The sequence below is a fragment of the Pongo pygmaeus genome, chromosome 15, assembly GCF_028885625.2.
Source record: "Pongo pygmaeus isolate AG05252 chromosome 15, NHGRI_mPonPyg2-v2.0_pri, whole genome shotgun sequence".
Lineage (NCBI taxonomy): Eukaryota > Metazoa > Chordata > Mammalia > Primates > Hominidae > Pongo > Pongo pygmaeus.
In genome coordinates, this window is record NC_072388.2 from 87,706,659 (window position 1) to 87,723,081 (window position 16,423).

Consider the following 16,423-nt stretch of genomic DNA (forward strand, 5'->3'; position numbering starts at 1 on the left):
CTCTTAAACTATTGTTAATTTGGGCATTATCTATATGCTCCATAAAAAGCATTTATCTATATATTTAAAGTGCTTTAACATCGCTTTAATAAATAGCAGGTTAAAATCTCTGACACTGTTGACTAGTTCCTCCTTTAAAGCATTGTTAATATTACTGTAAAAAATACATGCTCACTGTAGAAAACTTAGAAAATGAAGAAAAATATAAGAAAATAAAAACCTATAACTTCTTTGTGACATATATGCATATGTATCTTTTTTCACTTTAATATATGAGCATTTGATCATGGTCTCCAACAGCTATATAATAGCCTATCATACAGTAGAACACACTCTAACTGTACATGGAGATTTTAGATAGTTATATCCAATGCCATATTATAGTTATATTTAAAAGTGGGTTCACAAGGGATAAATCTACAAAGAAATTCTGAAATCATTTACTATGATTATATTATTTATTCAATGGTAATAAACATGGAAGCAATAAAAAGTTACATATTTGCTTGATTTCAAAATTGTTTTAATTTAAAATTTTTTTAAGTCCAAAGTAATTCTAGTATTTTGCAAATGTGATATCAAGTTTTTTTACTACCTTGCTATTGAAAGTTTCTCTCCTTTCTTCCAGTCCCACAGCACAATAGTATGGCTATCATCTATGCCAACTGATGCCAAACGTTTCCCATCCGCTGTGGAAAATTAATGAGAGAGACAAACTGACTATTAGCATTCAGAAGAGAGAAAACATTCAGTATATATTCTAAACCCACATCCTATATTTAAAATTCGATAAAATAATGTTAAATGTTAGGCATGCATACAGCTATAAAAAGAACCAGAATTTATAAGGGAGGGAGAATAAAAGTTTCTCAAATCCTCTAAACGTATCTGCTCTCATCACACCTGACCTCCTTTTCCTTATCTATCCATCAGGTTGGGATGGGAGGAGGGAGATAAGAAAAATGGAAGAAAAAAAAGATTAAAAAATAGAAGGAAAGGGAAAACTAACAAACGGATGAAGAAAATATTTATTTTAATTAAATTCACCATAAGAAATTTATTGTAATATAAGAACTTTGAGTAATTATGAAAAGTTAATCAAATGAAAAACACGTAAGTTACAACAACATGCTGCCACTAATATGACTACTTTTAGTAAAGGTCAATCATATCAAGCAATACGTAATGAATATATTAGACAAATCACTGCGACAAATGATCAGTGAATATCCTATGGGTGTGCATGTTTATAGGCTGTAAAAGCTCAGACCACAAGAAAATATTTTCCATTTTACCACACTTTGCAAGGCTCAATTAGTTCCTCATTGCTCCAGTGGTATTTTTCTTGGTGACTCACTTAGTTTGCAATTCATTTTCTAGTTTCTTAACTGTTAGCAACTCTTTGAATATGTATATATATTTCCCTCTGAACTCTACTATGTATAATTTATCACTTCAGTCAGAGCAGCAAAAGCATTAATTCACTGTTTCTTAATACAGAATTCTCTATTAATGTATTTCCTCCCTCTTCCCAATTCACACCCTAGCTTTCACCGTAGACCTATCTGTAGTTGTCAAACTTTTAAACAAACAGAAAAGCGCTAATATGATCTGAAATTATTTTTACAAGACAGTTTAAAATTGTCACTGTATAAATATGTCTAAAACAAGTATTTCAATTCTCAACTCTTCCTTTGCTAGCCTTTTACCCTAAACATTTTCAAAGTTTACTCTGGCTATAAAACAGTAAGTGAGATCAGTGCCTGCCCAACGTGGGAGATGCAAACCACCTGTGGTAACTGAGAGGAATTTAGGTTGTTACGTAGATAAACATTTTTATGTTAATAGAAACATGCAAATTTTAATAGGTATTAAAACTATACTCATTAAGTTATAATTATAAACTAGCTAGCAAATCCACACTTTCATAGTATTTGATAAGGATAACAGTATACACATTTGATAAAAACTGTGAATGTCACAGCTAAATGACAAGCTTAGGTAACACTGACTTAGATTAAAATGCTATGTGTTGCCTTTGCATTTTGTTCATTCTTACTGAGACAGCAAACAGCCTTACCTGAGAAATCAATGGCACTAACACCATATTGGTGGTGGCCCTTTAATATGGACAATGGTTTAATGGTCTCTGTATCCCATATGTGAATTGAGGGATCTCTACCAACCTAAAATAGAAAGAATTATAGAAGCTATTATATACAATTAAAGTATTTCCATATCTACTAAAAGGAAATAAAACAAGACATTTTTACAGCTTGACTTATTTACCACAGACATTTATTAAATAAAAATTTAAAGCAAACTATATAAGTGACTAATAATTTTTTCTTATGCTTGTTCAAAAGCTAATGTGGCTAGGCTCAGTGTTTCTAGGAATGATGTAACTAGAACTATGTGACTTTTATCATATATTTCATCAATAAAGATAATAAATGCTTACTGAATATCTATTGTTTCTATGCTAGATACAATGAGCAATAAGATGTTCAGGTAACTTTTGCAAACTCACTGGGAAAACAGGACATTATCAATGAAAGACAAACACCTCTTAATAGATGCTTAATGAACATGAAAAGGCTGTGGAGAAAGAGTCCATAGAAGAGAAGGTACTGGAGGTGGGCCTTCAGAAAGTACAGAACTTGAATATAAAGAATTCCAGACTAAAATAATGGGGTAAACGAATATTCAGAGGGAGTTAAAGTACCAAGCATGTCTACAGACCTGAAAAGGCAATTTTACTGCAGCACTCTGTCACTTATTTTTTAACTTGGTTTATGATGTTCACTAACGCACAGGTAAACTATCAATTCTTAATTATTCCTCTAGACTCAAGTAATCACTTTCTTTAACCATAAGCACAGAGATATAATATCTTTGTATATAGAGACAACTCCTGAAATAATTAATAGAGCTGTCAATTATAGTTAATTTTGAGACTGATTTATTTATTTATTTTTTATTTTTTTTGAGATAGAGTTTCACTCTTGTTGCCCAGGCTGGAGTGCAATGGCACGATCTCAGCTCACCGCAACCTCCACCTCCTGGGTTCAGGCGATTCTCTTACCTCAACCTCCCAAGTAGCTGGGATTACAGGCATGTGCCACCACACCCGGCTAATTTTTTGTATTTTTAGTAGACACAGGGTTTCTCCATGTTGGTCAGGCTGGTCTCGAACTCCCGACCTCAGGTGATCTGCCTGCCTTGGCCTCCCAAAGTGCTGGGATTACAGGTGTGAGCTACCGCACCCGGCCGAGATTGATTTTATAAAAAGATACAACAAATAACATTGCAATCAGCCAATAGTTCACTAAGTTATTCAGCCAAACATTACCAGTAACTTTTTAGAAAACTTTTAACATTTTTTGTGGGTACACAGTAGTACCAGTAACTTTTAAGTTTTCTTTTTATATAAAAACTTCTACAGAATTTGATGCTTTTGATGATATTACTGTACTACTCTCTTCTGGTTCTCTGGTTTCCTTTTTTTTTTTTTTTTTTAAAGACAGGGTTTCACTCCTGTTGCCCTGCTGAAGTGAAATGGCATGATGTTGGCTCACTGCCACCTCCGCCTCCCAGGCTCAAGTGATCCTCCTGTCTCAACCTCCCAAGTAGCTGGGACTACAGGCATGTGCCACCATGCCCGGCTAATTTTTGTATTTTTTGTAAAGATGGGGTTTCACTATGTGTCCAGGCTGGTCTTGAACTCCTGGGCTCAAGTGATCTGCCGCCTCAGTTTTTGAAAGTGCTAGGATTACAGGCATGAGCCACGGTGCCCGGCTTCCTTGACTACTACTACTGAGTTTCCTTCTCAATTTCCTCACCTGTTACTTAAATACAAACCTCTCCCAAGATGGTCTTTAATTCTCCAGTCTTCTCATTCTTCATTTTTGCCCTGAGTTATCTCACTTCTATAGTTTCAGTGGTTAAATCAATAAATACCTCCCAAGTCCTTCTCTCGAGCAGTTACTTTTCCTCTGAATCCAAGACTTACATTTTCAATTGTCTACTGGACATCTCACCTGGAAATTATGATGATGACTAACACTCACTGAGAAGTGATTTATGTGCCAGAAACTGTTCTAAGCACCTTACGAACATTGACTCATGTACCAATCACAACAACTCTACGAGATAGGAACAGATAATATCCTTATTTTAAAGGATGAAGAAACGAAGGTAAAGAGAGGTTAGGTAATTTGCCAGTAGCGAATAAGTGGAAAAGCTTGTATTTCAATATCACATTCCATGAGGTATAGACAGTATTTAGTATAATATTGAGTACTATTAAAGTACACTTAGGGCATCTCACTCAGGGATGAAGGGGAGAAGGGAGAGGTTGGGAGAGTTCTCAGATAGGCTTAGCCTAAGTCTTAAAAGGAGCAGAAATTAGATGAAGTTGGAAGGTTGAATAGAAGTGGAGGGGAAGAGTTTTCCAAGACGAAGGAACTAAGGAAAAGATGTGAAATAGCATTATACGTGTTGGACAAATTCTATATATCTCAGAAGGCAAGAAAATAGTTTACAAAGAGGCAAATAGTAAGAGATAAAAAGGGGAGTTGGAGAGTCAGACTTGGTTAAATGCCTTGAATTGCATTGGGAGTCAACTCTGCATTAATGTTATGCCTTGAATTGCATTTAACCAAGTCTGACTCTCCAATCTCCCCTTTTTATCTCTTATCATTTATAGCTTGTGGCTATTTAGACAGCTGTTTAGACAGCCTACAAGCTGTTAACACTAATAAATATGGAAGAATTTTAAGACTTTTAGAAAGATTACTAGTGAATGGGGAAAATGGATAGAGGAAAAAACTTTAGCAGCAGACCAATGGCTGTAGTAATGTTTCAGAAATTGTGAAGCATTGATTGTCAGTAGAGATATGGAAAAATTAAAGATAAAAAGAATATTGAAGATAAAGAATAAATATATATTCAGGTGAAAGAATGGGTGCTACTTGAGGACTGAGTAGCTTTAGGGGTGAAGAACAAGATTAACTTCCAGGCTTAGGCAACCAAGTTAATATAGTGCTATGTTCTAAGAAGGAAACATAAAACGATGAACAGGTTTGGAAGGGAAGATTAATCCTGTTTATCTCCATTTTAGACATGTTGAATCTGAGTTGCCCACAAGACATCTAAATCAGTGTATTTTTAGTGAATTATATCTATATATATACACACACATACATATACACACAGAATAATTTGTCCAATTCTTGTACTACATTGTGAGCTCCCGATAGTGGCAGCCAGTCTGATTTATCTCTGTTTCCCCCACAACATTTAATGCTTTTGAATAGGAAGCACTCAACAAGTATTTGCTGAATTAAACAAAATTTCCAAATTATGGTACAATTAGTCATGTTACTCAACTTTCCAGGTAAGTTTCTTTCACATTCTTTCATTTCCACTTAAGATCACAGTTCCTGACAAGGGGTTATTCTTTGTATTTAAGTCTCCAAAAGACAAAACTCTCTAGATTTTTCATCTAAATTTCTTTTTTTAAAATTGTTTTATTTGGGAAAAGTGCTTCTTACAAAAGGGAAGCTGCAAAATACAGAGACCTCTGCAATAATTATTTGTTTTTTTTCTTAAAGTGAAAGAATGGGTGGGATCCAAGGAATCAAAGCAGTAGATGGACAAACCAGGAGCATCCCTGAGTTATTTTCAGGAAACAACGCATCAAAACACAAAGGGAAAATTTCCAATTAAGGAATTCTTCCAACGACTTAACTTTATCTAGTCTCAGGGATTCCCAAGCCCTCCCCTTCAGTGGAAAAGCATGACTTATTACTGCAAACCCATTACTCCACTACAATAACCATCTTAGAACAGAGTTTTTAATCACCTCTGTCTACCTGAAAACTCACAGGTGGAATGAGGCAAATATCCACAAAAACAAACACAAAAACCTGACAACAAAATGTCCCAAATGAGGACAAAGGTCTCTCAGAAAGTGCCTGTACCGGAAAGGTTAGATCATAAACTATTAAATACAACTGTGCATCCAAGACCCAGTTTGTGTTAATATATAGGTTAACCAGGTAGTTTTAACCTCTACCTACCCTCCTGATTAGTTCCTCAACTAATGTCCATAATGCATTCTAAGATTTGAACACTGTGAGTTACTCATAGTTCTTTACATAAGCTGGGTTTTTTTTTTGCCCTACTTTTACAGATGCTGTAATACACTTAGAATGCTTTCCCCCAACTTCCCCTTTGCCAGGTAAACAACTCAGCTCAAATGTCATCATCTCTATGAGGGTTTCTTTGATTCTACTGGGCAAAATTAATCATTAGTTCTTCATTACATTGTTACCAGGCTTTGTACATATTTCTACATTTAAAAACAGGGTGATTTTGCCTTCCAAGAGACATCTGGGCACTGTCTGGAGACATTTTGGGTTGCCACAACTCAGGGAAGTGGGTGTTACTGGCATCTAATGGGTTGAGACCAGGGATGCTGCTAAATATCCTACAATGCATAGGTCAGCCTCCCACAACAAATAATTACCTGCCCCAAAACATCAATAGTGCTAAGGTATTGTCATAAATATAGATCAGAGAAGCTTCTCTGATCTATACTTAGGACACTGTATCACAACTCAGAATATGAATTTTCGCCATGGCAAGAAGTTGTCTTATTTATCTTTATATTCCTAGCACATTTCTTGGTACATAGAATGTGCTTGATGAATGTTTTTGAGTGAATGAAAGAAAGGAAGAAGGAGAGGGAAAAGATGGAGAGAAAGAGCAAGTAAGGAGAGGCACAAAGAAAGGAAGAAGAATGGGAGAAAGAAAAAAGGGAGGAGTTTTCTCTCCTTTCAGGAAAGCTATATAGGAGGATGCAAGTTGATCCCTTTTCCACATATCCTAGCTAGAAGGTGTATTTACACAGTGTTTAAAGCCAGACAGACTGAAGGCTTTAGGCTTTACTACGTATTAACTGATTGATCTTAAGCAAATTATTTAATTTCTCCAAACCTAAACCTCGTCATTTGTAGACTGAAGAAAATAATTTTACTCTCACATGGTTGAGGTGAGAATAAAATAAATATACATGAATAAACTAGTAAAGTACTTACACATAAGAAAAATCTATAAACATCATTTCTTCCCTTCCTTCTCTAAGAATATCCATATAGAGAGGTATCAGTTAAGATTTTCTCAGGATTTTTTATTTCAATATTTGTGCTTTCTACTTTGATAAACCTGAATAGATTACTATCATGGTTGTAAAATAAAGAGACATAGTCCTTTGGTTTGTCACAGGACATTTGTTAAATAATTTACTGTTTTAGGTAACTCAACCTAAAGAAACCAGATTTGTAGTCTTTGTTTTCTCTAACTTTACTAATTTAAAAAATTAATATCATGACAGAAATAAAACAAGCCAGAGCTATGAGTTCCAAATTTAAATTAAAATAATATGAATTAAAACAATACAAACTTTAATTAAAACTGTAGGAAAAAAGTTTGGGGTAAATTTTATTTATAATCTGAAAATAAAACCCATTCTAAAGAATTCTTTACTGTTCACATCCTAGAACATAAAAGAGATATATGATTAATTTATTTAAACTCAGACAAAGGTGTAGCTTATCTGGCTTATTGTCAGTCTTTCAAACCTACCTGGCCTGTTGCCACGTAGTCTTTCAAAGGATGAATAGTTAGGCAGAGAATATCATCATCATGACCCAGATAAAAACGCTGTGTGTTTTGCTGTCGATTATAAATGACACCCACTGCTGCCACATGGTACACAATTTCACCAATTTGAGTATAAAACAGATTACTTCGACAGTCATAACCTCTGTAACTAATATAGAAAACAAATCACATACAATTAATTTTGGCCTTTTATCTGATCAATACAGAATATACAGGGGAGAAGTAGGTACCCTTTGGGTGAATCATTCAATTTCTAGTTTTACAGGATACTAAACAATTTTTTTTTAAGAGATGGGGTCTCGCTCTGTCACTCAGGCTGAAGTGCAGTGGTGTGATTGCAGTTCCCTGCAACTTTGACCACCTAGGCTCAAACGATCCTCCCACCTCAGCCCTCCAAGTAGCTGAGACTACTGCTGTGCACTACCATGCCTGGCTAATTTTTGTATTTTTTGTAGAGATGGGGTTTTGCCATGTTGCCCAGGCTGGTCTCAAACTCCTGAGCTCCACCCACCTTGGCCTCCCAAAGTGCTGGGATTACAGGTGTAAGCCACCATGCCCAGCCTGAACAATTAAAAAAATACCACCATCTCAGATCCAATAAACTTTTATGAACTGCTCGGACTGCAAATAGCTAAATCTAAGCTATAATATTGAGTGAAAAAAACAAGGTAGAGAATAGTATGTATAGTATACTACTATTTACATAAGTATAATATTAAAATTGTATACTATAAAACAAAAACAATTGCTTTTTATAAGTAAAAGGTATAGAAAAGAATATATATTTGTATTTGTTGTGTAAGTATTTCTGAAACTAAGTAATAGTAACCATCTGCAGAGAGGGGAAATGATGGCTGGGAGGGCAGAGGTGGGAGAAAGATTTTCAAACTGTACCCTTTTATACACATTGTTGGACCATGAGAATACAACATATATTCCAAAAATAAGTTTAAACAACAATTTTAAAATATTATACTCATCCAAGACAAAGTAGTCAAATCTTAAAATGGTCAATATAAGTCTCTTTATAGCAACCTTGCTTTGCACTTCAAAGAAACCCAATTCATAAAATACAACTGCATAGAAACTGCTGCCATTTTAATACTGGAGAAAAAATACTTGTACTAAATAAATCCTTTTTCAAATTCTTGATAAGTATTATCAGTCAGGTATGAAAATGAATGCTGGGTGAACAGGAGAAAAGAGTCAGACTGGAAAATCTGTTTCTGCCAAGCTGAAATGTGAGACCTGTATTTCCAGATGTTCTAAGAGAATCCAGAACCTGTATTTTGGTGAAATTAAAACATTTAGGCAAAAATACTCACGCAAGAAGAGTCACAATATCATTCCAAATTAGACATATTGAGGGGAGATGATTATCTCTTACATTTTACTTAATTGTTTAAAGAGGCCCATTTCCACACATATGAAACTTTCATAAGACAAATTTATATTTTATTTAATAAACACTTACATAGTGCTTATTATGTGCCACATAATGTTGTAAGTCACCACTAGCATTGCCTTATTCACTCCTCATCAGAACCTTGTAAGGCAGGTACTTGATATGATTCGGATATTTGTGCTGTCCAAATCCCATGCTGAAATGTGATCCCCAGTGTGGGATATTAGGCCTGGTGGGAAGTGTTTGGGTCATGGGGGCAGATCCCTCATGAATGGCTTGGTACCATCCCCTTGGTGATGAGTAAGTTTTCTCTTGATTAGTTCATACAAGATCTGATTGCTTAAAGAGTCCAGCAACCCCCTTCCCTTTCAATCCCTTTTTTCTTGCTCTCTCTCTTGCTGTGTAACACACCTGCTCCCCCTTTGCCTTCTGCCATGAGTAAAAGCTTCTTGAGGCTTCACCAGAAGCTGAGCAGATGCTGGTGCCCTGCTTGTACAGCCTGCAGAACACTGAGCCAAATAAACCTCTTTTCCTTATAAATTATCCAGCTTCAGGTATTCCTTTATAGCAATGTGAAATGGACTAAGAGTACTATTATCGTCATTTTACAGACAGAAAAAAAGAGACACAGAGAGGTTAAGTGACTTGTTTAAAGTCACAAAGCACATACATCATTAATACGATATATTACACACAATGTAATATATTAATCTAAATCAAATATGCCCAGTTGTCCCAACAATGTCCTTTATAATCATCTTAAAAATCCAGATATTTAAAAAAATATATTTCAATTTGGTTTTGTCTAATGTCTCCTCATGATTAGATTCAGGCGATGTGTTTTCCCCATGGGCAATGTTGTATCCTTTCGGATATGTCATTTCAGGGGATACAGTCAGTTCTATCATTAGAGATGTTAAGCTAGTTAAGTATGAACCAAAATTCAAACAAATAAATGAATGATAGTTGTTTTATACCCGTGAACAAAGTGTAATCGAATACTATTTCCTGGAGCCCGCTCTCTTCTTTTAGAAGTAGCACTTTTTTGTTTCTCTTTGCATTGTTCTTTAAGCTGAGGTAGATCTTCTTTGTAAACCTTTAAAAATGTATACAAGTAGAAATATTCTTAGAATATATACTAATAAAGGTGTTCATATACTCCCAATATAACTTTCAGACATTGTCTGAAAACAACAGCTTTAATAATAGTCTTAAATGAAAAGGTAATTCATGAAATTTACTCCCTCGGAAAGAACAAACAAATTCACATTTTCTACATATCACACTGACAAATAGATATTTAGTGTTCCAGGAAATTTTTATACTTCATAAAAGAATACTGTTAAAGGAATAAATGTGAGTATACTATGACAAAATCCTATAGACAAATAGAAGGCAAACATACTTAATATACCAAGCATTTAATATAAAAAAAATTTTACACAAGTGTACTCAACACTGACAGTGGGAAAACTAATATAGTCATACATTGCTTGGGAAATTAAAGCCACAAAAGATAACAACAGATGACTAATGGGGAGCAAGATAAAGAAGAAATTAGACTTTTTAGAGAAAAACCATGTGATATGGAAAATTACCTGTCGACGGTAGGTGAGCTGTGTCTCTTGTTCAATTTCAGAATCCAGTTCTGGAACATCAGACAGATCTGAATCTGATTCATCACTATGAGAGTCAGCCAGACTTTCTGTAATTTTTAAAAATGAAATGTTACTTGTTTAAAGAAGATTCATTTTCAAAACAGCACTGGAAAATTAATGATTAAGAGCTATGTCAGTTGACATGGAGACAAGCCATAAAACAATCAAATGAAATTACCTATTCAAGTGACACAGATGTCAGTAAACTGTACTACAGATTATCTTCCTCTCCACTCACTGCAAACTCAATAGCTCCTTTAAATCCCTTCACTGGCTCCCCAATGACCGCTACATCAAATTTAAATGTCTGTGCAAATATAAGTGAATATAACCTATAATTAACATGAAAAATAGCTAAAAATACTATACGCAACAGATGAATTGACATTAGATAATTTTTGTCAATAAAAGCATTTACAAAATCTAGATACCCATCTCTCAGAGGATATATTAAATGTTTGTTTTGCTATTAATATAACTGTTTCTTCACTCATTATTTGACAGATTAAAATGCAATCAAAATTACTTTGTATTCCACACCCTGTGACATCTAACTTTAAACAAATAGAACTAATATTTTAACTTGAAATTTCTACTAATAACAAACTACACTGTTAACTTATGAGGCCAGATTATACTTTAATATAAAATTGTTATTTGGGGGTTACTGAAGAATTATTTGACAGGGAAACTGTTTAGGTAATGTATACTACTCACCTTGGGGTGCTATGTGAACAGCATCTTTCAGTTTTCTTTCAGGAATAAATTTCCACTGAAAGACAGAGTGATCTGCTCCACCAATAGAAATAACCCACTGATAATCATGTGACCATCTGACATTAGTTACGTGAGCTGAATGGCCAATATATTTTCTAAACTTGGCCCCTATAATAAAAATATATCTTTAAATTGATAAACAAATGCTAAACAAAATACCATTTCAAACAATTTTTATACATGAACCACTGTATCATCCGTCTATCTGAATTATAAACAAATGGGAAAAATGCTGACTCAAAAATTGAACAAATGAATGAATCTGTATCAAGGAATGCAAATATCTCCTCTGCTGATTCACAAGGAACCACAAAGGCTGTGAGGCATTATCTTACCACTTTGAGAAAAACCTGGGGATCAACTGTTTTTATATTAAAACATTTGAATGTTTTGGCCTGAGGCCTTTGGGCTTAAGTGAAATTCAAAGGACTAATCAACTCGACCTTACCCCCATTATTCTCAACCCAAGCAGCCAGAGGATCCTTTTAAGACTTAAGTCATCAACAAAATATTAGCAAAATGAATTCAGCAACATATAAAAACGATTAAACAACATAATCAAATGAGATTTATGCCAGGAATGCAAGTTTGGTTCGACATTAAAAAGTCAATCAATGTAATGTATCATATTAATCAAAGTCAAATATGCCCAGTTGTTCCAACAATGTCCTTTATAATCATTTTAAAAATCCAGATATTTTTAAAAATATATTTCAATTTGGGTTTTGTCTAATGCCTCCTCATGATTAGATTCAGGTGATGTGTTTTGGGTATGGGCAATGTTGTATCCTTTTGGATATGTCATTTCAGGGCATATGGTCAGTTCTATCATTAGAGATGTTAAGCTGTATCATTTGGCTACGGTGGTATACACCCAATTTCTCCAATAATAAATGAATCATTTAACTTTGTGGTTAATTTTCTTAAAAATCTATGTGATAATAGGGATATATTTTATTTATTTATTTATTTATTTATTTATTTATTTATTTATTTATTTATGGCAGAGACAGGGTCTTGCTACGTTGCCCAGGCCGGTCTCGAACTCCTGGGCTCAAGCAATCCTCCTGCCTTAGCCTCCCAAAGTGTCAGGATTACAGGTATGAGCCACTACATCTGACAGGAATATATTTTTAGAATATAATCTCTATCTCTTCATCCTGGTATGTGGCATTATATAGATATTCTTATTAAAGTACACAGGATACAATGATGCTTAGCTTCATTTTGATATTGTTTTAAACATTTTATATTAAGTTATAGAAGACTTGTATATCAGGATGTCAAAGCCTCATCAATGAAATTCTGGAGAAAAACTTTCATCTTAGTCATTAATTTAAGATAACTATCATAATTAACGCATAAGACAGAATCAAAACTCATCTAAAGTTATAATTTACTGCTGCTTAATAGTAATAGGTATTTTAGGAATAAATTTTTTACATAGCTTAATATAAGTCACTAATTTAACTTCGCATAGTTCAGCCCAGCAAAGTCCTGTGAGGTAAGGGCTCTTATATAGGAATGCATTACTTGCCTGTCAAGAGGGCTTTGGCTACTACTACTACCTTTGATGCAACTCTTAAGCACTCTTAGACATCAGAGAGTCTGAAAAGTTAAAGCCAGAAATTCTAACAAATAAAATTCAGTTCTAAGATCTACAATTTGTAATGTTAGGACAAATTAAAGAGTTATCTCAGCATCTACTCTGCCTATACTGAGTGATACAGAGAGGTACAAATAATCCTGTAAGTCCCTTCCAAACTTTTCTTTGAGACTTTTCAAAGACCCTCTTGGATAAACCAAGACAGCTAAACAAGAAAGTTGTAAAATAAGTCTAAGAGAAACCAGTTATTTTTAGTCAATGGGACTGTATTAATAATTTTAATAACCAGTTTAATTTTTAATAACTCGTTCTGATAAATGGGTATCTTAAAAGTGAACCTAGATATCATATCTTTCATGAAGTGACCTTGACTCACCAAGACCAAGTTACATGCTTCCAGAGTTCTCTGTGATTACTCCTTGTGATTATACTTACACAACACTGAAATGTAATAGTCTATTTACTTGTTAACTCCTCCAATAAAACTATAAGCTCTTTGAAGACAGCAGTGGTGTCTTGTTTAATATATATCCCTGGTGCCTGGTATATAGCAAACACTCATTAGATATTTGAAGAAAGAGAAAAAGAAAGGAAAAGGAAAGATTACATTTCCTTTTGCTCTGCTTGGACATTTGAGTTGGAATGCTAGACTGTAATGGAGGAAAGAGTAGTAAAGGAAACTGAGAGGGCATGAACATGATTCCAACCCCTCTAATGCACAGAAGAGGGCAAAAGTTTGATGTAGCTTAAAGAATATTAGAATTGAAATCAAAAGACTAGTGCTTGAACATCAGTTTGACCATTAATAGCATGGAAGTTTGAGCATTCCACCAAACCTCTTTTGGACTCCATTTTCTCATTTTTAAATGTAAATTGGATTATATGCTCACAAGGTACCTTTTGATTATGAAAACTACAATAAAAAATGATTCAGTAATAAGAATAGTTAAGGCCTAAACAGTGTATCATCAATTAGTACGAATATCTCAGAGAAAAAATTTATCAAGACAAGCTATAATGATTATAGAAGCTTCCTAATTTAAAAGATGAAAATTCTTGGTAAGGATAAAGAAATATACTAAAATATTTGTGTTTCAATGACTCCATTTCTTTTCTAATGTGTTTTAATGTGTATTTTCACACAAGGGTAATGTGAACTAAATATTTTCAATATATTGTATCAATATGACAAAAGATTTTTCTCCATTTAACTATGTTTTAATGATATTAAACTTCTAGATATGGGAATATATAAATATATGAAAATATCTTTCTGACCCTAGTAAAAGTAAGAATTTCTTAATATACAAAACTACACTACCTATAAGAAAAGAAAGAGAAATAGACTTGACTACACTGAAATTAAGAACTGGCCAAGAAAACACATCATTAAGAAAATAAAAAGGCAAGCCAAAAACTGGGAAAAGATATTTGCAAACTATAAAAATTACAAAGCATTTGTATTATTAGAGTATATAAAGTAATTCTTAAAGATCAATAAAAGAAATAACCCAATAAAAAAATAGGAAAGAGATATGAACCCATGTTTGACAGAGGAGAAAACACAGAAGACCAAAACATTTTAAAAGATGGTTAACCTCATTTGTAGTCAGACAAAGGGAAATTAAGACCTCAATGTGACATCACTTACACTAACTGGATTTGCAAAAGTTAGAAAGTATAGCAATATCAAGTGCTGAATCAACAGGCTTTGTAAAATTGGATAACCACTTTGGAAAATATTTAGTTATTTTCTTATAACGTTCACATTCTCCATGACCCAGAAATTTCACTCCTAGTTATTTCACTCCTTTGAGAAACCTGCATTTAATATCAAAGGATGGGAAATGACCCAAATGTCCAATGACAGGAGAATAAATGCATAAATTGCAGCATATAATTACAACACAATATTTTGCAGCAGTGAAAAAAAAGGCATTAAAGCTACATGCAACAATATGGAAAATAGCACAGAATAACTCCCTGTTATAAATTTGTTTTTCTTTGTTAGATATTTGTTTTTTCCTATGAATTTCCTGGAATCTGAATGATATTTTCTCCAAATATAAATTTTCATTTGTCAACAAGAAGTACAGAAGGGTCTTGGCCATTATTAACAGTGATGGAGGCGATGGGCTAACGTAACTCTGCCCTCACCTCTCCATTCTCCCTGACCTTGACCTGCTCACCGTCCACCACAGCCCCTATGCTGCTGCCTAGGAAGAGTCCTGGATTCTTTCAGAGAGATTATGGTCAAGAGCAGGTGAAACTAGAGAAAAAGAAGATGATAATGAAGAAAAAATATGAAGAGGGGTGGAATGCTTTGGGCTGAAATTAAAGTACAATATGTAGGGTATATGTGGTTCATATGATCATTCTCTCTTTGAGCTAACTTCATATATTTTTTGTTTCAATTACAATGATTCTATAACATAAACTACTTCTATTATCTAAAGTCCACATTTTGTAAATGCTGCACTTCTAAGTCACCTAATGAATATTACCTGAGTGGATATCTAAAATATATTAATACATCAGCTACCTAAGTTGGACTAGCAATGCAGCTTAATAATTAATCTAAAAGAGTATATTTCTAGTAATACTGCCAACTTCAAGGTATGTAATTATGTGAATTCAATTAATACATAATCTTTTTTGGCCCAAGTGGTCTGCAAAACATAAAATCTTAAAATACTTATATTAATCCATTAAAAATGCAGTAGTCGTATTCTGTCTTTCCCACTTACCTAGCTACGATCTCAAGCTGACTCTCAAGTGCCTAGAAATAAAAATCATCCTTACTAGAAAATAAATTACTAACAAAAAATCTAACAAAAGGGAAACAAAAAAGAGAAGCAATTTATACTTATGTCCTTGAAGGAGTGAATAATCTCTTAGACAAGACTAATTTTCTTAGGCTTTGGTAAAATATTCACACAGCAGTTCAAAGAACTATTACACATTTTATAAATGAAATAAAATTATTGTGCAATAATACCAACTTCTCTCTTGCAAATGATAAAAATAACCAATAAATCCTATTCACTTGACTAAGAAAACTCAGATTAAAGCATTTTTGTTTTTGCTTAGAGGTCAGTATGTGAAATAAGTAGGAGCAATGTCTAAGAGTAAGATCATCATGACTATTACTGAATCTCACACTTTATAACCAGGCAAGTATCATCTTAAAATTTGTTGTGCATGGTGACTCTCATGTCCTGGCTATGTAGTGGGACTCTGAAATAGGGTACTTTAATTGTTAGATATTTAGCCAGCCTTTTGATATGG

General features: G+C 33.8%; 1 protein-coding gene across 10 annotated transcripts in view; it reads right to left on the reverse strand.

Moving 5' to 3' along the window:
- The window catches only part of EML5 (EMAP like 5), a 209,296-nt gene that overhangs the window by 91,598 nt on the left and 101,275 nt on the right, over positions 1-16,423 (reverse strand). For all 10 annotated transcript variants that reach the window (XR_010123781.1, XR_010123780.1, XM_063651965.1 and 7 more), the window contains exons 11-16: positions 11,470-11,637; positions 10,693-10,799; positions 10,072-10,190; positions 7,651-7,837; positions 2,081-2,186; positions 596-689 (exon numbers count right to left, since the gene is read on the reverse strand). Coding sequence is in view for 8 of the 10 variants with exons in the window: in XM_063651965.1 (XP_063508035.1) it covers positions 596-689; positions 2,081-2,186; positions 7,651-7,837; positions 10,072-10,190; positions 10,693-10,799; positions 11,470-11,637 (781 nt within the window). In the remaining 2 variants the exon portion in view is untranslated. The remainder of the gene's footprint in view (positions 1-595; positions 690-2,080; positions 2,187-7,650; positions 7,838-10,071; positions 10,191-10,692; positions 10,800-11,469; positions 11,638-16,423) is intronic.